Source organism: Oncorhynchus keta, chromosome 22 (genome assembly GCF_023373465.1).
Source record: "Oncorhynchus keta strain PuntledgeMale-10-30-2019 chromosome 22, Oket_V2, whole genome shotgun sequence".
Lineage (NCBI taxonomy): Eukaryota > Metazoa > Chordata > Actinopteri > Salmoniformes > Salmonidae > Oncorhynchus > Oncorhynchus keta.
The window spans coordinates 3,245,607-3,268,420 of record NC_068442.1 but is presented as its reverse complement, the minus strand read 5'-3'; the positions used below and the strand labels follow the sequence as shown (position 1 = coordinate 3,268,420).

The window sequence follows — 22,814 nt, the reverse complement described above, 5'->3', positions numbered from 1 at the left end:
GTGGCTGAACATCCTGACAGCAATGTTCCAACATCTAGCGGAAAGCCTTCCAAAAAGAGTGAAGGCTGTTATAGGAGCAAAGGGGGGACCAACTCCATATTCATGCCAATGATTTTGGAATGAGATGTTCTATGGGCCGGTGTCCACATACTGTTGACCATGTGTGTATTAAATAATATCTGGAACAGTAATTAGGGGTGTATTCATCACGCTGATTCGGTTGCAAAACGTTTGCAATAAACGGTTTACTCCAAACCGAAAACGTGTTACAATGAACACTACAGTTTCTATTGGACAAATGCAGGTAAGTCCCACCGTTTCGTCCCGTTTGCTTCCGTTTGGTTAAACTGTAAACGATTTCCTTTGCAAGACGTAATGAATACACCCCTGTGCTTTGGTTTCTTGACAGAAGGTGGAGCTCAAAGTTGACGTAAACACAACCCTCGTTAGTCAATGTAAATCCATATCTGAAAGAATGTTACGGTAGCACGGTTAAGTGCATTTTTTAAATTCACAAAATGCGATGTTATCTTCATGCACTTCTACTGTGCATGGTCTTTGCTGTCTTTTCGGTGCTGTATGTTTTTAATCAACTACCGGTAGCCTCGTCTTTTGAGTCGCAATACGAAGACGGATGGACCGACCGAAGAACAAAAAAATCCAGTGGCAGGCAACCCCAAGACACTGGGCACATAGTCAGGAATGGTGGCGAAGTGCCAAGCCTTTTTGCCCACCAAGAACATGACAGGACCAGGTAAAATAACAATTGATTAGCCAACTAGGTAGTTAGTTGGCTACAGAAGTCAGCCAAGTAACTAGCTAACACGCTAAAGCTAGCCACACTTGTAAAATACTAGCCACAACTCTTCGCTAGCAGGATTACTAGCTAACGTTAGCTAACCAGCTAATCTGTTGACTTTACCTATAAAACATTGCCCCGTACCGTAAGGATGACGATGTACAACCACAGATCAATGAGCTCGTGGGTTAACTAACCAAAGTCATAATGCCATGGGGAGGATGTTGATCATCATTGCCTGCTATAAATCCATGAATTTGCTAATTCACAATTATCCACATTGCAATTTCAGTTTTTTCCCCCCTGTTAGGTAACGTTACCTATCATTAGATGTCCTGCTTAGTTCAAGATGATGGGTTCTTACCTAACTAGTTATCTATTTCTGCAAATATTAGAGAAACTCAAGCAGCTTGCTCGATAACCAAGTAGCTCTCTAATCTACCCCTATCATGATTCAATCACCATGGAACCAAAAGGCATTGAACTTGTTGTTCTGTCTTGTGTAGGGCATTGTCAGTGTCTTACTGGAATCCCTATTGTAGACTGCCTCCTGATGTTTGTGGAATGAACTGATTGGGACCTATGTATGCATGGCTGGGGCAACCCCTTGAAAGGCTGACAGTGGCCACTTAACTCATTTTTAAACCTGGCAGTAGCTGTGCTTGGGTAAAATCACTGGGGAAGCCAAGCCAGAAAAAAAAGCCATGTTACAACCTAGTTGTGGTGTTTTCTCTATAACCGGTTAGTTCATTCATATGCCTTGAAACCGTGATATGTAAAGGACGAGACAATAAGACAGTGGCCACTCATTCACATGTTGTTTCATAACAAAACCGGTGAGCGAGCTCTGTCCGGCGACGTCCACAAACCACATTGCATGTAACAAACAGTTGTTACGTACAGCAAGTTAATGTTTTTAACATTTTTGGACTACTAAACAACTTGAGTTAGAAACACGAAGAGTAACTGCAAATCGCAAAGAACAGGAGCTGCACCGTTTCAACATCATCAAATCACCGATGCTTAGTCTAAAACTAAAAGATATAAAAAAAATAATGTAGTCCAATCAATGTAAGCTAAATATGATTTGGCTGTCTGGTTCTGATTTGTCTGTGTGTGTTTGTGCAAGTAGATCAACATTTTGACTCACCGTACTTGTAGAGCATGGGAAACTTTGAGGGCTACACAAATTCAAAACTCCTGAGGGGCTGCAGTTGCTTGTGGGAATCATGAGGAACGCCAATGCCTTCCTCTCATGTTGACTATAACGGTCTATGAGTTCGTCATACAATACGCTTTTAGTTTTTGTCATAGGCTAGCGAGCAAGAATTTTATCCAGGTAGTCTAACTTCCTTTCATGGGCAACAATGAGCCAGCTACGTTAGGAAAGGGCCTATTTTAGCTAGCCACAACACAATGAGATGCAACAATTCTAGTTTTTTCTGTAAATAACATTTTGCTCTCGGTGGGATTGGTGTGAAGCCAAATCCAAACTGGCTTCCCTCGACACCATTTCACAGTTGAGCACACACAGCACACATAGCTCAAAGCTGATTGACTATTTTATACTTAAAACAAAAAATGTATCAAGGGAGGCCAAATGCTCGCTGGCTTCCCTTGCATTCAATTCTACATGCTGCAACAATGTCCTACTCTTTTTGACCAGACAGCATCAGATAGATGGGCTACACAAACCGAGACAGAGGGGCACTGTTTCGTTCGCTCTGACGCTTTCTCCGGTGAGATACATTCAGCCTCTTGCGAATTAAAGGAAAACTATGAAACACTGTTGAAAGATGAATAATTTTTTTCTGTTTCTTCTTGGTAAATGTTTTTGGGAAGCCTGGCTTCCCTTGGCGTCCATGAATACACACCACTGCAACCTGGACCCGGTTTCCCAAAAGCATCTTAAGGCATCGTTAGAAAAGAGGAGTGGTAGACCCCGGTGCACAACTGAACAAGAGGACAAGTACATTAGTGTCACGTTTGAGAAACAGACGCCTCAAGTCCTCAACTGGCAGCTTCATTAAATAGTACCCGCAAAACACCAGTCTCAACGTCAACAGTGAAGAGGCGACTCTGGGATGCTGGCCTTCTAGGCAGAGTTGCAAAGAAAAAGCCATATCTCAGACTGGCCCCCCCAAAAAATATTAAAATGGAACTCTGCCAAGAAGGCCAGCATCCCAGAGTCGCCTCTTCACTGTTGATGTTGAGACTGGTCTTTTGCGGGTACTGTTTAATGAAGCTGCCAGTTGAGGACTTGTGAGGCGTCTGTTTCTCTAACTAGACACTCTAATGTACTTGTCCTCTTGCTCAGTTGTGCACCCCACTCTTTCTATTTTGGTTACAGCCAGTTTGCACTCTTCTGTGAAGGGAGTAGTACGCAGCGTTGTACGAGATCTTCATTTTCTTGGCAATTTCTCGCATGGAATAGCCTTCATTTCTCAGAACAAGAATAGACTAATGAATTCAGAAGAAAGTTCTTTGTTTCTGGACATTTTCAGCCTGTAATCAAACCCACAAATGTTGATGCTACAGATACTCAAATAGTCTAAAGAAGACCATTTTTATTGCTTCTTTAATCAGAACAACAGTTTTCACCTGTTCAAACATTTGCAAAAGGGTTTTCTAATGATCAATTAGCCTTTTAAAATGTTAACCTGGGATTAGCTAACACAATGTGCTATTGGAATACAGGAGTGATGGTTGCTGATAATGGGCCTCTGTACTCCTATGTAGATATTCCATAAAATAAATAATGCAGTTTCCAGCTACAATAGTCATTTACAACATTAACTATGTCTACACTGTATTTCTGATCAATTTTGTTATTTATTGGACAAAAGATGTGCTCCAATTTTAAAAAACAAGGACATTTCTAAGTGACCCTAAACTTATGTATGAAAGGAAGTGTACCTGGCATTAAACGGTTAGACTACATCTGAGCTTGCGTCAATATTTATATCTATTAGGCCTATAGGCTACAACCATCAAAAAGCTCAGAAATTACACTGTAGCCTAACCAATAACCTAAAGGTTACCATGTTAGATCTATGCCAATGTCGCTTGACTTGGCACTTAATGTTTAATATCTGTAGGCCTACTTGAAGCCCAATTCCTTTGCGAAAACCATTGTCATCATATTTTATTTTTAGGTCACTTGATATTTTCTATAGCAACGCTGAGCGATTTGAATTTGGCTTTATTCATTGTTGCTCCCAGTTTGCACACACACTCAAGAAATACAGAGTTGACTCAAATCAAACATTGCATACAAAAGATCAGGAGAAAACAGAATACACGGCAAACATAACACAAAAACATGAATACATAATAGGCTATATTCTGGAGTCATTTAACACGTGACAGCTCCTGTAACGACACAGTTAAATTTAAGTTTGTATTGAGTGCACAGCATGGTGTTTTGGGAAACGGCTGTGTCATTTTCGGCCCGTTGTTTTTACGATGCATCATTAAAACATTTGTAAATTCCATTTTTCCATCGGGAAACCTGGCTTTGTAGTGTAGTCTACCACAGTAGGAGTCATAATACCCATTAAACCTAACGGTCAAACACAGAAATGGTTCCAATCATTTTTTTCCACCATTCATTTGATCCATTGTGGGTTTTTAGAAACACTTCAAAATAAGGGCTGTGTTTCGTTCGTTTTGAAAACCGTGTAAATCTCTCTGACAATTACTTTTTTTTAAATAAATATATTTGCCTGTATTTAACCCCCGAAATTGAAATGCTAATGTGGCTATCACACAGAACTACAAATACCTGTCTCAAGCTTCACATCACTCACCAGGGCTATGATGATCTGGACGAGACTGACAAATCGAGGCAAAGGTAAGAATCTCTGGATTAACTACCTAATGTTAGCAAAAATGTAGTAATTAGTAAATTGGCTAAAGTTGTTTAAATGGACAATTCTGTTAACTGTCTTGAGCAGGTTTTTATTTTTTTATTTTACAGAAAATGCCTGTTAGCTAGCTTGCTCATGGTTAGCTAGTTAGCAACGTTATCCTGGCTAGATGGCTACGTTAGCAACGTTATCCTGGCTGGATGGCTACATTAGCCATTTTTGTCTAGCCATTTAAATGCTTGAGGAATTCTTAAAAACGATTTCTAGCTTTCTTTGGCCTTTTTATAAAGCAACAATCTAGCTGTCTAGTTATTGAATTTGTCACAGGCGTTCTCCAATCATCTCAAGGATGATCAATGGAAACAGGATGCACCTGAGCTCAGTTTCGAGTCTCATTAAAGTTATAGCAAAGGGTCTGAAAACGTATGTAAATAAAGGTATAAAGTTTTTTTTTTTCTCGCTTTGACATTATGGGTTATTGTGTGTAAATTGAAGATTTTAGAATAAGGCTGTAAGGGGTCTGAATACTTTCCGAATGTCGCAAATAAAAGCCCTGGGTAGCGAGTTGATACAATTCCAAGTCTGGAAGTTTAAAACCACCTTCAGGCCGTGTCTAGACTTGACAGTTCATGCAGCTTTAGTATTCTGATCATGGAATTCTGAGCGCGTCTTGCATCGACACCTACATTTAAATGTGTCTACCGTGTCCAGTGTCCGGATTCTGTTGGTGTTTCCTGTTTATACAGGAGTGCATGTAGGGTTCATAAGCTCGTTAGTGTTGCAGGCTGCTCTTTGTAGTTACAGGGGAGTATTTGCGTGATGGCAGCTGTGTGTCCTTCGGATAATCATGTTATTGCACGTAGGCTCTAAACTTGAGTGAGGACACTGGGCCCAGAGTTATCTGAGGGCATCCGGTTTAACCAGAGCTTTGGTCTGCTAGTAATGCTTGATATTAGATTATTTATATAACAATTCCCTTTTCTCCGCGTCATATTCAAATGCCTAGAATGCATTCAACAAATGGTGTAATAGGCAAAATATGATAACACAACCACTGATGGCTGTAGGTAACTACTGTGGCAAACTAGCCAGCTGACCTCTGTAGCTAGCTTGCAAGCGATGCTAAAGTGATTGTACCTGGGTTATCATTAGCTAACTGGCTAGCATTTATGAAGCCAGCAAACACTTTCCTCGCACTCTATGTCCTCCGTCACCCACTGTGCGCTTTCGGTAGGTAGCCTGATTTGCGTCCAGACAGGAGAAATCTGGTCTTCCAGATTTAAACACAATCAGTCCACGAAGCGATTTTTTTTTTTTGTGCGTCTAGACCCGTGTTTTCAATGTGATCTTCGTATTCTGATAGCAGAAGTCGCATTGTAAGTGTCAAGTGTAGCAACCACTTCAGACTTGGGGAATATAAGCAGCATTTTTTATTTGTCTGTTATGACTGAGTATTTCTTTTTTATTTTAAAGAATGTCTTCGGTGGGGTAATTGGTATTGGATTTGGCAGTCATGCCATTCTAAAGAGGTTTGTTCTACCTGTATGATTTATGGGAAGATTATTCAATTGAATTAGATCTGCTTTCATATCGTTGAGTAATGAATGCAGCAAAAAAAGAAACGTCCTCTCACTGTCAACAGCGTTTATTTTCAACAAACTTAACGTGTAAATATTTGTATGAACATGAGATTCAACAATTGAGACATAAACTGAACAAGTTCCACAGACAGGTGACTAACCGAAATGGAATAATGTGTCCCTGAACAAGGGGGGTCAAAATCAAAAGTAACAGTCAGTATCTGGTGTGGCCACCAGCTGCATTAAGTACTGCAGTGCATCTCCTCCTCATGGACTGCACCAGATTGGCCAGTTCTTGCTGTGAGATGTTACACCACTCTTCCACCAAGGCACCTGCAAGTTCCCGGACATTTCTGGGGGGAATGGCCATAGCCCTCACCCTCTGATCCAACAGGTTCCAGACGTGCTCAATGGGATTGAGATCTGGGCTCTTCACTGGCCATGGCAGAACACTGACATTCCTGTCTTGCAGGAAATCACGTACAGAATGAGCAGTATGGCTGGTGGCATTGTCATGCTGGAGGGTCATGTCAGGATGAGCCTGCAGGAAGGGTACCACATGAGGGAGGAGGATGTCTTCCCTGTAACGCACAGTGTTGAGATTGCCTGCAATGACAACAAGCTCAGTCCGATGATGCTGTGACACACCGCCCCAGACCATGACGGACCCTCCACCTCCAAATCGATCCCGCTCCAGAGTACAGGCCGCGGTGTAACGCTCATTCCTTCAACGATAAACACGAATCTGACCATCACCCCTGGTGAGACAAAACTGTGACTTGTCAGTGAAGAGCACTTTTTGCCAGTCCTGTCTGGTCCAGCGACGGTGGGTTTGTGCCCATAGGTGACGTTGCTGGTGATATCTGGTGAGGATCTGCCTTACAACAGGCCAGAATCCCTCAGTCCAGCCTATTGTGGAAAGTCTGAGCACTGATTGAGGGATTGTGTAACTCGGGCAGTTGTTGTTGCCATTCTGTACCTGTCCTGCAGGTGATGTTCAGATGTACCAATCCTACGCAGGTGTTGTTACACGTGGTCTGCCACTGCGAGGACGATCAGCTGTCTGTTCTGTCTCCCTGTAGTGCTGTCTTAGGCGTCTCCCAGTATGGACATTGCAATTTATTGCCCTGGCCACATCTGCAGTCCTCATGCCTTGTTGCAGCGTGCCTAAGGTGCGTTCACGCAGATGAACAGAGACCCTGGGCATCTTTCTTTTGATGTTTTTCAAAATCAGTAGAAAGGCCTCTTTAGTGTCCTAAGTTTTCATAACTGTGACCTTAATTGTCTACCGTCTGTAAGCTGTTCGTGTCTTAACGACCGTTCCACAGGTGCATGTTCATTAATTGTTTATGGTTCATTGAACAGCATGGGAAACAGTGTTCAAACCCTTTACAATGAAGATCTGTGAAGTTATTTGGCTTTTATGAATTATCTTTGAAAGACGGGGACCTGAAAAAGGAAAAAAAATGTTGCTGAGTTTAGAATATAGTTGTCTTTATATATTTGTTTGTCACATGTTAATCATCCTAAGTATTAAATATTTGTTGTGGTCCACTTAAAGGATCCCCACCCCATGTTAATTTTATATCCTGAGATTTTTGAGTATTCTGAAAATAATTTTAGCAAAGGGGGCATTGAGTTTTCAATATTGGTCAGGTATATCTGGAGATCATCTGCAAAACGGTTAAGTTTATATTAATGTTTTACCAATACTGATACCTGTTACGTTTTGGGTCCTGTCTAATTATTTCTGCATGCGGTAGAATTGCCAGTGCAAACAGGAGGGGGGTGAGGGGACATCACAGTCTTGTGCCTCTTTGTAAAGCAATTTAATCAGATATTATTTGTGTACATTTTAGCTTGAGGATAATTTATACAATATTTTAGAAAATGTGTTATTTCATCTGGAAAGTTGAAAGCTTCCAAAGTTTTTAGTAGAAAAGGACATTCAAGATGGTCAAGCCTTTTCGGCATCAACAGCCATTTTTGATAGATATATATATTTGCATATTGTATTAAACTGAAACTTGCTCTTGAATGGAATTCTATGGGAAAGCCGCCCGTTCCTGGTACTTTGTACCGTGCAAATGTTTTAACGATATCGAATATTTATTCTTGGGTAATCTCTGTTTTTAGTGATTTATTTTTTGTCTGCTGATAATTGCTTCAGAGTTGTTTAGATTAAACAATGTACCTACAACGGTTCTAACGATGAACGATGCTTTTAGGAAGAAAAAACCCCCACAAAAATAAAAAGCTGAAATATTTACTACAAACAAACATAAGATAAACAAAAGAGAACTAAAAATCAGGAAAATCAAAGCTAAAAATGTGTTTGAAGATCCGTTTTATGTCTACAGTTTCAGCCTCCTTCGGGTTCTCTGGCATGCTATTCCAGAGGCTGGGTGCATAATACCTAAAGGGTGCCTCTCCATGCCTCTTGGTCCTAGACTTTGGTTAAAATACCAGTGCCAGAGGACCTGAGGCACCCACTGGGTACACAATCCTGGATTGATTTTAAAAACCAATAGAAGACTCTTTAAAAAAAAAAATATATTATTCAAAAACTCACAGGCAGCCAATGCAGAGACCTTAAAACCGGTGTAATGTGTGCTCTGGTCTTGGTCAGTACCCGAGCTGCAGCATTCTGCATGTTTTTTTTCAGTTGACCAACGGCTTTCCTGGGTAGATCAGTCAGCAGAGCATTACAGCAGTCAAGCCTGTTTGTAATAAACGCACGGATGAGTCTCTGGATTAGCCCGAGAGAGAAACGGCCGCACCTTGGCAAAGTTCCTCAGGCGGTTAAAAAGCTATTTTGGTCACATTCCTGATATGTGATTCAAGATTTTGTGCCAGAATCTAAAACAACACCTAGGTGTTTTGCCTGCTGTTTCCTCTTTTTTTTATGGCCTGTGAATTAAAATTTGCAGCTAGATTCTCTCTCATTGCTTTGGCTCGAACAACAAGTACCTCGGTCTTGTCTTGATTTAGCTGGAGGAAGTTGTGAGCCATCCCAGGTATTTACATCCCCAGTACAGTCTCATTTATCCGTGGAGCTAAAATCCTCCGGTCACGCAGAAATGTAAAGTTGTGTATTGTCTGCGCAGCCGTGAAAATCAATGCAGTGCTTCCTGATAACGCTGCCAAGAGGTTACATATATAAACTGAACTCTACCGGACCCAAAATCGAACAATGTGGGACGCCAGATGTAATATATAGTTTCTCTCTCTAAGTTATGTTCACCAAAGTTTGACAAACTCTCGACCGGTTAAATACGTCCTGAACTCATTTAGGCCAACCCACCTCTCCAGTCTGTCCAGAAGGGCATCATGGTTAACAGTGTCGAATGCAACTTTAACTAAGGCTGTCTATGTGCTGTGGTGTGGACAAAAAGCAGATTTGAAATGTTTTTTAAAAAATTGCCACTTAAACAAATATTTTGTTTTGAACGCCAATTTCTCCAGCATTTTGCTTTATTTCTCCAGAATTTTGCTTAAGAATGAAAGGTCGGGGTTGCCCCAAAAAAATCTAGATTACTTTGGTTCAGAAGGGGTTTCGCCATAGCAGTTTTTTAGTGCAGTGGGGAAAGTGCCTGTGAACAATGAGTGATTTTAATAATAGCTTGCACTTCTTCAGATATACAATTAAAAACAGTTTTGATGAAGGTGGTGGGGATGGGATCGAGAAGGCAGGTACACGGCTTAAGTTGTGATCTCACTTTTCTGAGCATGTCAACCAGGGAAAATAAATCCATAGTGCCTTTGTGTGGTAGTCTAGGGCACATATAATAATATATGCCATTTAGCAGACGCTTTTATCCAAAGCGACTTACAGTCATGTGTGCATACATTCTACGTATGGGTGGTCCCGGGGATCGAACCCACTACCCTGGCGTTACAAGCGCCATGCTCTACCAACTGAGCTACAGAAGGACCACATATCATCATTCTTCTCATCAGGTCTTGCTTGAATGATACCCAACCTAATGTTGGTTAGCTTATCTCTGAAATATGCTGCAAACTCATCACATTTAGATGAGGGAAGTCCACATAGTTTTGCCAGGGTACAAATTTATCTGGCAGTCAATGGTCAGGGAGCACTCTCAAATTATTCTGATTTTTGAATAGTGATCGAGTTAGAAAAATGAGCTCGTCTGGCATGTCTGATTGCCATGAAATATCATAAAAAAACCTGCAACTTTGATTTTCTCAAGTTCCGCTCTGCCTTTCTGCAATTTCTCTTTGTAATTGATTATAATTTCCTCACTCATCCAAGGGAGTTTCCTCACTCCCATTTGGATGAGGCCCTTTTCAGCTTTACTGGAGCTGTGGCATCAATGTTTGCCCTTTAATTTGCAATTAAAGTTATCAACTAAATCATCACAAGAGGAAGGCAGAATAGGTGGTGGTGTATTGTTCATACACTCAATAAAATCTATAGCAACTTCAGAGGTAAGATAGTGTTTCTTAATAATGTGTTCAGTATTACCCTGTGCAATAAGGCAACGAGGTAGTAAAATAATACACAGTGGTGATCAGATAAAGCAACATCAACAATAGAGGATACGTCAATAGAAAGCCCTTTGGTAATAACCAGGTCCAGATTATGGGTGTGATTGTGGGTGGGCCCAGCAGAAAACCCCTTGGTAATAACCAGGTCCAGAGTATGGGTGTGATTGTGGGTGGGCCCAGCAGAAAACCCCTTGGTAATAACCAGGTCCAGAGTATGGGTGTGATTGTGGGTGGGCCCAGTAGAAAACAGTAAAACCCCAGAGTATGGGGTGAATAGAAAACCCTTGGTAATAATCAGGTCCAGAGTATGGGTGTGATTGTGGGTGGGCCCAGTAGAAAACCCCTTGGTAATAACCGGGTCCAGAGTATGGGTGTGATTGTGGGTGGGCCCAGTAGAAAACCCCTTGGTAATAACTGGGTCCAGAGTATGGATGTGATTGTGGGTGGGCCCAGTAGAAAACCCCTTGGTAATAACCGGGTCCAGAGTATGGGTGTGATTGTGGGTGGGCCCAGTAGAAAACCCCTTGGTAATAACCAGGTCCAGAGTATGGGTGTGATTGTGGGTGGGCCCAGTAGAAAGCCCTTTGGTAATAACCAGGTCCAGAGTATGGGTGTGATTGTGGGTGGGCCCAGTAGAAAGCCCTTTGGTAATAACCAGGTCCAGAGTATGGGTGTGATTGTGGGTGGGCCCAGTAGAAAACGCCTTGGTAATAACCAGGTCCAGAGTATGGATGTGATTGTGGGTGGACCCAGTAGAAAACCCTTTTGTAATAACCGGGTCCAGAGTATGGGTGTGATTGTGGGTGGGCCCAGTAGAAAACCCCTTGGTAATAACCAGGTCCAGAGTATGGGTGTGATTGTGGGTGGGCCCAGTAGAAAACCCCTTGGTAATAACCAGGTCCAGAGTATGGGTGTGATTGTGGGTGGGCCCAGTAGAAAACCCCTTGGTAATAACCAGGTCCAGAGTATGGGTGTGATTGTGTGTGGGCCCAGTAGAAAACCCCTTGGTAATAACCAGGTCCAGAGTATGGGTGTGATTGTGGGTGGGCCCAGTAGAAAACCCCTTGGTGGTCCTTCTGTAGCTCAGTTGGTAGTGCATGGCGCTTGTAACGCCAGGGTAGTGGGTTCGATTCCCAGGACCACCCATACGTAGAATGTATGCACACATGACTGTAAGTCGCTTTGGATAAAAGCGTCTGCTAAATGGCATATATTATTATTATATTATTATTATTATAATAACCAGGTCCAGAGTATGGGTGGGCCCAGTAACATGTTGGATAAGGTTCATAGAGCTCAAAAGATGAATATGTTGTGAATTCCCACCATCCAATACTTCCCACAATCCAATGCTTTTAAATTCCTGACGGGGACTGTGCAAGTGGTGCCCTTCTTCTAAAGTGCCCTAAGATGCTGCCCTCCTCCCTTTTTTTTTTATATCTTACTATCTCAGGGAGAAGCCAGCCCCCGCCAGCATCCAGGAGGCCACTAGAGATGAGCGGCTCCATCTGGCTGTAGTGGCCTGTGGTCCCAGACTAGAGGAGACTCTCACCATGTTAAAGTCTGCGCTCCTCTTCAGCGCCAAACCGCTACACTTTCACATTTTCGCAGAGGACCATCTGCATGGCAGCTTTGGAGAGTCTGTAAGTATGGAGAACAGGAATTAGTGGCAGGGTGAATTTTGGTACTAAGTGATATGGCCCTAGCGGTTAAGAGGATGGAACTAGAAGAAGAAGAGAGAAGCTGTTGAACTAGATGTCTGTACCTGTGCCGGTGTGTGGTTGTCTCTGTCAAAGCGAACCTGTACACTTGTGTCTGTTCCCTGCATATTTTCCCTCAGCTGGACTTGTGGCCCAGTGTCTTCCAGACCAGGTTTAACTACACCACATACCCCATCACCTTCCCCAGTGAGAACGCCAAGGAGTGGAAGAAACTCTTCAAACCCTGTGCTTCTCAAAGGCTCTTCCTTCCGGTGAGTCCTCAGGGTTTGATGAGACTGGCCATAATAAAAAAAACTCAATTAAACTGTTCAGTGTCCCCCTTGCTGAGAACAATACACGTTTGTTCATGAGATATTGGACCCAGATTAAGCCCATTCCTGGACCTCAACAACTTTCATTGAAGATTCTCCATTTGAAATCTGGGTCAGGGAATCAGGAAAATTGTGTGCTGTCAGAGTAATGTGTGTAATGTTTGACTATGTTCTTGGGCATTCTAACCTTTTTACTTTTTGTCTCCTCTCCAGTTGATCCTAAAAGACTTAGACTCTCTGCTGTACGTGGACACCGATATCTTGTTCCTTCAGCCTGTAGAGGAGATCTGGTCCCTGCTCTCCCTCTTCAACTCCACCCATCTGGCAGCCATGGCCCCTGAGCATGAGGAGCCACGCATCGCCTGGTACAACCGCTTCGCACGTCACCCGTACTATGGAAAGACCGGGGTCAACTCTGGCGTCATGCTCATGAACATGACCCGGATAAGAGAGAAATACTTCAAGGTGATTGTGTCAGTGAGAATGAGCGTCTTTGTGTGTAGGTGTATATGCTTGAGAAGAGGTTGTCAGGATCTCTTGAACTTTCTCAGCTTATTTTTTTGTATGTTCTGTTAAAGCATTTTGTGTCTATAAAGGCCAAACTGTTGAAGGTACAGTAGCAGTCAAAAGTTTAGACACACCTACTCATTGAAGACATTTATTTATTTCGACTATTTTCTACATTGTAGAATAATAGTGAATACATCAAAACTATTAAATAACACATGGAATCATGTGGTAACCAAAAAAGTGCTTAACAAATCAGATTCTTCAAAGTAGCCACCCTTTGCCTTGATGACAGTTTTGCACACTCTTGGCATTCTCTCAACCAGCTTCATGAGGTAGTCACCTGGAATGCATTTCAATTAACAGGTGTGCCTTTTTAAAAAGTTTATTTGTGGATTTTCCTCCTTAATGCATTTGAGCCAATCAGTTGTGTTGTGACAAGGTAGGCGTGGTATACAGAAGATAGCCGTATTTGGTAAAAATAAAAAATAAAAAAATCCATATTATGGCAATTACAGCTCAAATAGAGAGAAATGACAATCCATCATTACTTTAAGACATGAAGGTCATTAAATATGGAAGATTTCAACAACAAAAAAAGTGCTGTCGCAAAAACCATCAAGCCCTATGATGAAATTGGCTCTCATGAGGACCGCCACAGGAAAGGAAGACCCAGAGTTACCTCTGCAGCAGAGGACAAGTTCATTAGAGTTACCGGCACCAGAAATTGCAGCCCAAATAAATGCTTCACGGAGTTCAAGTAACAGACACATCTCAACATCAACTGTTCAGAGGAGACTGTGTGAATCAGGCCTTCATGGTCGAATTGCTACAAAGAAACAACTACTAAAGGACACCAATAAGGAAAAGAGATGGGGCCCAAGCCGGCTTGGGCCAAGAAACACGAGCAATGGGCGTTTAGACCAGTGGATGGTCCGAGTCCAAATTTGAGATTTTTGGTTCCAACCGCTGTGTGACACAGTAGGTGAACGGGTGACGTCCGCATGTGTGGTTCCCACCGTAAAAGGAGGCGTGATGGTGTGGGGGTACTTTGCTGGTGACACTGTCAGTGCTTTTATTTGGAATTCAAGCCACACTTAACCAGCATGGCTACCACAGCGTTCTGCAGTGATACGCCATCCCATCTGGGTTGTGCTTAGTGGGACTATCATTTGTTTTTCAACAGGACAATGACCCAACACACCTCCAGGCTGTGTAAGGGCTATTTGACCAAGAAGGAGCGTGATGGAGCTTTGCATTAGATGACCTGGCCTCCTCAATCACCCGACCTCAACCTAAATGAGATGGTTTGGGATGAGTTGGACCACAGAGGAAAAGCAGCCGACAAGTGCTCAACATATGTGGGAACTCCGTCAAGACTGATTCAAGGTGAAGCTGGTTGAGAGAATCCCAGGAGTGTGCAAAGCTGTCATCAAGGCAGAGAGAGGGTGGTTACTTTGAAGAATCAAAAATGTATAAAACACTTTTTTGGTTACTACCTGATTCCATGTGTTACTTCATAGTTTTGATGTCTTAGCTATTATTCTACAATGTATAAAATAGTACAAATAAACTCTTGAATGAGTAGGTGTGTCTAAACGTTTGACTGGTACTGTCATTTGTAAATGATCGTAGTTGTGTTCTTCAATTTGTAATGTTGGCTAAGGCATTTTCTGTAAGTCTTCTGCACCCCCATTATTGACCAGAGGAGGTCACTGTTGCCATTCGTCTGCGTAGCTCACCAGCTGTGGCTCACCAACTGTACTGTACGGTTTCCCAAACTCAACTCGGTCTTTGGGACCCCTATCAGCTAATCATCAAGCTTTGAATGAGCTGTGTAGGGTTAAGGCAAGAACCAAAATCACTTGGCGTCCTCAGGACTAAGTTTGGGAAACGCTGGTGTACTGTTATAAACATATTGCCATGCCTCAAGACACAGAAAGGATGAAATAATTTATGAATTGTTTGGTGTCAGTTAGGAGTTTGGCTGTTTTTTTAGTTTTCCATTTATATTGTGTCACATTACCCAGAATGAATGTGGTTCACACTGTCATTTTAACATATTTTTGGTTCTTTCTTTACTATTACTTGTTATGACAGAATGACATGACGTCAGTCCCCCTCAAATGGGTGGAGCTGCTGATGCCACTTCTCCAGAAATATAAACTCAACATCACCTGGGGAGACCAGGACCTGCTCAACATCATATTCCATCATAACCCAGGTGAAAGTCACCTTCATTAGGTCCCACCGCCTCATACCGTTGTGCAACCAAAACAAAAATGTGCATTTCTTATTGGACGGGTGCAGTTAGTACTTCCATGTTTCTGATCTTTTTATTTAGTTTAATTCAAGTGAACATGACCCAGAAAGACGCATTGCTTTATTATTGAAACGATCTATTCTTCTTCCTCTAGAGGAATAACTGTTTCTCTGTAAGTATACAACTCACGCAATGGTGTAACAGAAACCCTCAGTTACCTCTCTCCCTCCTGTATTCCCTTGTGCAGAGAGCCTGTATGTGTTCCCGTGCCAATGGAACTACCGTCCAGACCACTGTATCTACGGCAGCAACTGTCTCGAGGCCGAACAAGAGGGCGTCTTCATTCTCCACGGAAATCGAGGTGTTTACCATGACGACAAGCAGCCAGCGTTCCGGGCCGTCTATGAAGCCATCCAGAAGGTAACGACATCCTCATCCTATGCCTGTAACCTGGGAATTCAGACAGGGGGGGGATATTGAAGTAAAGAACATCAAACCTGAGGGAGGATGTGCTTCCTGATGCATTTAACTAAACTCAGCAAAAAAGAAACGTCATCTCCCTGTCAACTGTGTTTATTTTAAGCAAACTTGACGTGTAAATATTTGTATGAACATAACATTAAACAACTAAGACATAAACTGAAGAAGTTCCACTGACATGTGACTAACAGAAGTGGAGTAATATGTCCCTGAACAAGGTGGGTCAAAAGTAACAGTCAGTATCTGGTGTGGCCACCAGCTGCATTAAGTACTGCAGTACATCTCATGGACTGCACCAGATTTGCCAGTTATTGCATTGAGATGTTACCCCGCTCTTCCACCAAGGCACCTGCAAGTTCTCAGACATTTCTGGGGGGGAATGGCCCTAGCCCTCCATCCCCGATCCAACAGGTCCCAGACATGCTCAATGGGATTGAGATCCGGGCTCTTCGCTGGCCACGGCAGAACACTGACATTCCTGTCTTGCAGGAAATCACGCACAGAACGAGCAGTATGGCTGGTGGCATTGTCATGCTGGAGGGTCATGTCAGGATGAGCCTGCAGGAATGGTACCGCATGAGGGGAGGAGGATGTCTTCCCTGTAACGCACAGCTTTGAGATCAGTTTGTCAAATACCCTTAGTGTGGGAGTTAACATTTCCTCTCCTGTCTTTCTGTCCTCTCGGCCCAGTGCTGTCAAACATGATTTTCCTATGTCTTTATATACATTTCCACACTGAGGTTGAAATACTACTGTGAAATTGAGAAAGTTAATAATACCTCTTTTTTGTGTATGAGCTGCCTGAAGTTTCATCCTGATTTGGTGCGATAGAGTTTTGGTCTGCCTGGTGCCATCACCAGGCTGTAGCCAATAGACCAATAAGAAATAGTTCCGAACCCCTCTGCCAATAACGGCTAGTTTTCACTCAACATTTCTGGCTTGAGATATAGCTTCTTAAATAAGCTATTTTTGTTTGTTTTCGTTAAAATGCTCCAAAATAAGAATCACAGCAAGGTAATTTAATTGTTTCCCAAAAATGATTTGAAATTGAGATAAAAAAGTGCTGCGTTGGACCTTTTTTAATAAACTATCCTCTTAACATTTGCTCGATTACATCATCAGGGCACTCTGGGCCATTGCTTTTTATTTGGTGGACTTCCATCCAGACGAAAATGCTAAATTGATAGTCCCTTTAACTTCTCTGTAATTCTGCCTCCGCTCTCCCAAGGCCAGGCTAATCCCTACCTACCTACTAACCAGACCTGCATCCACCCACCGATCACTCCTAGTACTGACATTTTTCGAGCAGGGTTCCCTAACTGGCGGTCCATGGGTGATTTAAAAAAAAAAAAAATATTTAGCCCCAAAGTTTTCTGAGCAAAAACAAAATGGCATAAAATAATGTAAAAACACCAGCAAATCAGCTCCATGTGATTCTAATTGATTATAATAATACACACACACACACACACACACACACACAGCACACACGCACTCCTACAGCGGGGAGGCCCAGGTGCATTCTAACCCAGAGTCCACTCACGAACAACTGAGAAGGAAATAGTTTGTTATTGAAACTTGCTGTGTGTTAACTTAAGCCAATAGTGCTCTTTAGGTTGAGAATTATTTATCCGTTTTCTTATAGTTGAAGCTGTGTTTAGTATTTAACCAGCCTTTCAACAGCTTGTGTTCCGTCTGTTGAGCATTTGGAAGAAGCTCTTACCAGTTCTTCCTTTGCTGCCGCTCTGTCTTTCATTCTCTTCCTTTACACCTCTTTCAGTTTCCTCTCTCCCTGCTCCCCCATTCCCTCCCCTCCCAGTCCTTTGAGGACAGCAGGCCTGAAGCCCATACTGTAGCAGGCATTTCTGGAGAACACTCTCATTCTCAGCACACAAAGAACTCAGTCAGTGTCTCTCCCTAGACGACCTATCCCAGCTTGCACTGAGGCTGCTTGGCAATAAACCCGGGCTCACCATTACTGATATGAGCCAAATCCACAGAAGAGTTGTAAAAAGGTTAGTGCTGATGATGCTATGTTGAGACACAATGATGGGATGTTGTGGACAAGGAACACGAAACACACACACACCAAGAAGACCGCCATCACCACCCAACAGCATCCACATAAAAATCAATAAGAGACTGTTAATGCTGCTTTATGGCCTGCTGTTGTGTATGATAGATGATAAAGCAAGTGTGTGTGCATCCTTTGAGTGACCTAATGCTTAGCCAAACTGGGTTCCAATGAGCCCTCGTAAAAAGGTCATTTCCTCTCTACTGTGCCTGCTGTAAAAGTGCGGCTCACCCACGGAACGTAAGAAAGCTTGATCCTTTATTCATGGCTATGACTGAAGAGATTGGGTCTGCAGTGACTGAGAGTCTTGGGAGGGAGAGATGAGGCGGAGATGCCTTGATGAGTAACCGAAGCGAGGGTCGAAGCCTGATCTTTTTGGGGGCAATTTGTGGTCGTTCCAGAGTTGACCGCAGCAGTGCTACCACTAGACCAAATTCCTGCACTGACATGTAATCATATACATTTTGTTTTCTTCTCCATAGTACACATTTGGGGACAACCTAGTCCAGTTCCTACTCCTCCCCCTGGAGGCAAAGCTTCAGGAGACCAAACACACCTACTGTGGAAGAGCCAGCCACATGTTTACTAAGAGGTTAAAACGGAGCATCAGCATACTTCAACAGGAAACCATAGAGGGAAGGTGACGTATACCACTAGCCCTACCACTCTCCTACAACCATCGACGGCTGACTGACACTCTGTGGCACACCTCGAAACTATGCCCCCAGGAGTACAGGGAAGAGCATGCATTACTGGCATGTGTATATGATCCCGGGCGGGATTTAGCCCACGCTCTTTCCTCAACCGTCCATGAATCCGTCTTCTGTTTACAAACGGGCAACAGCTACCGGCGCGTCGACACTGCTCCAAAGACAATTTCGAGGGGAAGATGATCAGTGTAACACCGTGTCTGTTTTCCTGTGGAGCTGTTGTTCCTCAAAAAACTTTGTCCCGTGAACGTGATAATCATCAGGTTAGGGAACTGCAGTCAAAACATGTGGGAAGGCTCTGAAATTATATCTCTTTGCCCTCTACACAATTGGGTGTTTCGATCATCTGACTGCAAAAATGGTACACTTCACAATCGGGTTGCTGTATGTTTTTCACCTGTGATGAGAATGTCAGTCTGACGATCGCATTGCAATCCTCAGAAGTATTCAAGGAAGAGAACCCATCACGGTTCTTTATATATGCCCCGCATGATCCAAAAGTATATATTTTATTTAAAGTATATGTTAATATTATATCAATTAGATTTAAATGTTAGAATTAGATTGAGATATACAACTGCAGTGTCATGAAGAATGACAACACACCGGGTAAAGTTTGTCATAACTATCCCATGAATGCAGTTTCATTGGTACAAAACTTGATTGTCAACAAATGCTAAAGGGAAGTATTTTGAGGTTAGAATCTGAGGATATCAATATTGGTGTTATACAGTGCATTCGGAAAGTATTCAGACACCTTGACTTTTTTCACATTTTGTTACGTTACAGCCTTATTCTAAAATGGATTCGATTGTTTTTTTCCTCCCTTATCAATCTACACACAATACCCCATAATGAGAGAGCAGGTTTTTAGATTTTTTGGGGGGGCAAATTTATTTAAAAAAATCTAAATGAAATCACATTTACAGAAGTATTCAAGCCTTTTATTCAGTAGTTTCTTGAAACACCTTTGGCAGCGATTACAGCCTTGACTTCTTGGGTATGACACCACAAGCTTGGCACACCTGTATTTGGGGAGTTTCTCCCATTCTTCTCTGCAGATCCTCAACCTAAATGCTCTGTCACGTTGGATGGGGAGCATCACTGCACAGATATTTTCAGGTCTCTCCAGAGATGTTAGATCATGTTCAAGTCCGTACTCTGGCTGGGCCACTCAAGAACATTCAGAAACTTGTCCCAAAAACACTCCTGCGTTGTCTTGGCTGTGTTCTTAGGGTCGTTGTTCTGTTGGAAGGTGAATCTGCGCCCCAGACTGAGGTCCTGAGCGCTCTGGAGCAGGTTTTCATCAGTTATCTCTCTGTTCTTTTCTCTGTTCATCTTTCCCTCGATCCTGACCAGTCTCCCAGTCCCTGCCGCTGAAAAACATCCCCACAGCATGATGCTGCCACCACCATGCTTCACCGTAGGGATGGTGCCAGGTTTCCTCCTGCTTGGGAGTCAGGCTAAAGAGTTCAATCTTGGTTTCATTAGTCCAGAGAATCGTATTTCTCATGGTCTGAGAGTCCTTTAGGTGCCTTTTGGCAAACTCCAAGTGGGCTGTCATGTGCTTTTTACTGAGGAGTGGCTTCTGTCTGGCCACGACCATAAAGGCCTGATTGGTGGAGTCCTGCAGAGATGGTCATCCTTCTGGAAGTTTCTACCATCTCCACAGAGGAACTCTGGAGCTCTGTCAGAGTAACCATCGGGTTCTTGGCCACCTCCCTGACCAAGGCCCTTCTCCCCCGATTGCTCAGTTTGGCCGGAAGAGTCTCGTGGTTCCAAACTTCTTCCATTTAAGAATGTCTGAGGCCGTTGTATTCTTGGGGACCTTCAATGCTGCAGACATTTTTTTGGTACCCTTTCCCAGATGTTTCTCGACACAATCCCCTCGGAGCTCTACGGACTATTCCTTCAACCTCATGGCTTGGTTTTTGCTCTGACATGCACTGCCAACTGTGGGACCTTATATAGACTGGTGTGTGCCTTTCCAAATCTTGTCCAATCAATTGAATTTACCACAGGTGGACTCCAATCAAGTTGTAGAAACATAAGAAAGGATGATCAACGGGAAAAGAAGAAAAATTCTGTTTTTGCTTTGTCATTATGGGGTTTTGTGTGTAGATTGAAGATGTATTCATTCAATTTTAGAATAAGGCTGTAACGTAACAAAATGGCGAAAAGGGGAAGGCGTCTGAATACTTTCCGAATGCACTATAAATGAGATTACATCTATCAACAGAATGCACTTTTAATGTCTGCCATATTATAACTCAATAATGATTATAACTACTGAGTAAATTATCCAAGAATACGTCCATAGTCTCCATGTAAACATAGATAGAATTCTATAATAGCCACTGATCAATATTTGTGTGGAATTAGGCATGAAGGTTTACTAAAGAGATTTAATCACAACATGTTTGGTTTTAGCTAAAGTTGACATGCGATAGGTTGTTATGCTCTGTGCATTGAACTTATCCCCCAGGTTTATGCTGTATCTGAAAAGTATGTACTGTACTTCATTATAACTGAATGTTTTTGGATTCACATGTGAATCTTATAGGTCGTATAGGTACGAAAGAAGCAAACATACAATCAACTGAATACCTTTTTTTTTAATGAGGATTGAATACATTTGAAATAACATACATTTTCTCCTATTGTACATTCACTTAACACAACCAAACTGGATTAAGAAGTGCATTTTTTTGTCACTCTTTCCCTCCATTTCTAACTAATGCTAAAAACAGATTTTGCACTACTGATTGTACAGATCATGGATTACGTCTTAAAATATCAATGTTAAAATCTGACCGTGTATGACATGTTTTATTGAGTATACCCAATCTATGGTAAAACAAGTTTGTTCATTGTGATGTTATTGTATATCGTTTATAATAAATATTACACCTTGTTGTGAACTTGGTTGTGCTGCTTGACCCACAGTAAATGTGCAATATTTCATGTATAAAAGGCTACAATCGATAGAACAGTGTTGGTGGAATTAAGCAGTCTTTTTTTTTTTTTTTCTTTTTTTTTTTGTAGTTGTCTTGGGGTTTCGCAAACGGACGAAGAGAAATGGAGGGAGATAATATGGTCTATGGTATAGACATGGTATTTTTGTTAATTAAGTCTACCTCAAAGTTGATATCATGTGTATAGGCTGCAATCACTATATGGAGTATATACAGTGGAACGAAAAAGTATGTGAACCCTTTGGAATTACCTGGATTTCTGTAAAAAAGAGTTTTCCAATTACCGCCGCTTTGAAGCACAGAGCCAGAGCTCTGACGTCATGTCTATCGTGTAAAGCCACTACGTTCCAATTTTAGGTGCTTATCAGTGCCCAAATCTGCCATTTTCAACCCGTATGTATACGAGTACCAGTATAGGGTTTAAAGATCAACTGCCCCTTCAGAACCAACTTCTCTGATTTTAAAAAGACTGTCGCATCAATATGATTCCCGTAACATGAATTCTAGTGTCATAATTGATTACAAAATCATTTTGATTGTAATGTCAGTCTCTTCCAAAACAGAGTTTTGTAAATTAGTTTGTCACGACTTACTTGATTGTTGGTTATGGATTACTTATGCCCGCTTTTGCCAATGAGGCACAGTTGCCCAGAGACACTACGTTGTGGTCCGCCCCCAGTTGCTCTGGAAGCCTGCCTGCCTGCCTTCCTTCTGCTCAATAGCACTTTAAAAGCCCAGACATTAAGTATGAGGTAAATGGCCGAACACAGTAAAGTAAAAGGGGTGGGGCTGGGGCCTCAATGTCAGCTGGTATATAATAAGCTATATCTATCATTCACAGGGTTAGATACAGGATCTTCTCTCTCTTTTTATTTGACTAGGCAAGTCCGTTAAGAACAAATTCTTATTTACAATGACGGCCTAAGTGGGTTTAACTGCCTTGTTCAGTGGCAGAAGGACAGATTTTTTTACCTCGTCAGCTCTGGGATTCAATCCAGCAACCTTTCGGTTAC

The 22,814-nt window shown here is 42.3% G+C and overlaps 2 protein-coding genes across 6 annotated transcripts; both read left to right on the top strand.

The window, feature by feature from the left end:
• Nucleotides 1-408: 408 nt before the first annotated feature.
• Nucleotides 409-21,747, top strand: LOC118400876 (glucoside xylosyltransferase 1-like). 2 transcript variants are annotated; one of them, XM_052474697.1, is made up of 8 exons: nt 409-754; nt 4,572-4,652; nt 12,214-12,403; nt 12,601-12,732; nt 13,006-13,257; nt 15,400-15,523; nt 15,810-15,982; nt 18,599-21,747. In XM_052474697.1, exons 1-8 carry the CDS (start codon nt 519-521, stop codon nt 18,758-18,760), a joined length of 1,350 nt encoding a protein of 449 aa, XP_052330657.1. In that variant the 5' UTR covers nt 409-518; the 3' UTR covers nt 18,761-21,747. The 2 variants fall into 2 exon arrangements, with proteins under 2 accessions (XP_052330657.1, XP_052330659.1); XM_052474699.1 differs by lacking the exon at nt 4,572-4,652.
• Nucleotides 5,439-12,207, top strand: LOC127910574 (uncharacterized). 4 transcript variants are annotated; one of them, XR_008075269.1, is made up of 3 exons: nt 5,439-10,965; nt 11,059-11,478; nt 11,599-12,207. XR_008075269.1 is itself a non-coding variant. In XM_052474702.1 (3 exons), the coding sequence occupies exons 1-3, from the start codon at nt 10,855-10,857 to the stop codon at nt 11,911-11,913; spliced, it is 906 nt and encodes a 301-aa protein (XP_052330662.1). In that variant the 5' UTR covers nt 5,439-10,854; the 3' UTR covers nt 11,914-12,207. The 4 variants fall into 4 exon arrangements, 3 of the variants coding, with proteins under 3 accessions (XP_052330662.1, XP_052330661.1, XP_052330660.1); XM_052474702.1 differs by having other exon boundaries at nt 11,059-11,718; nt 11,779-12,207; XM_052474701.1 differs by having other exon boundaries at nt 5,439-10,905; nt 11,059-12,207.
• Nucleotides 21,748-22,814: the final 1,067 nt, after the last annotated feature.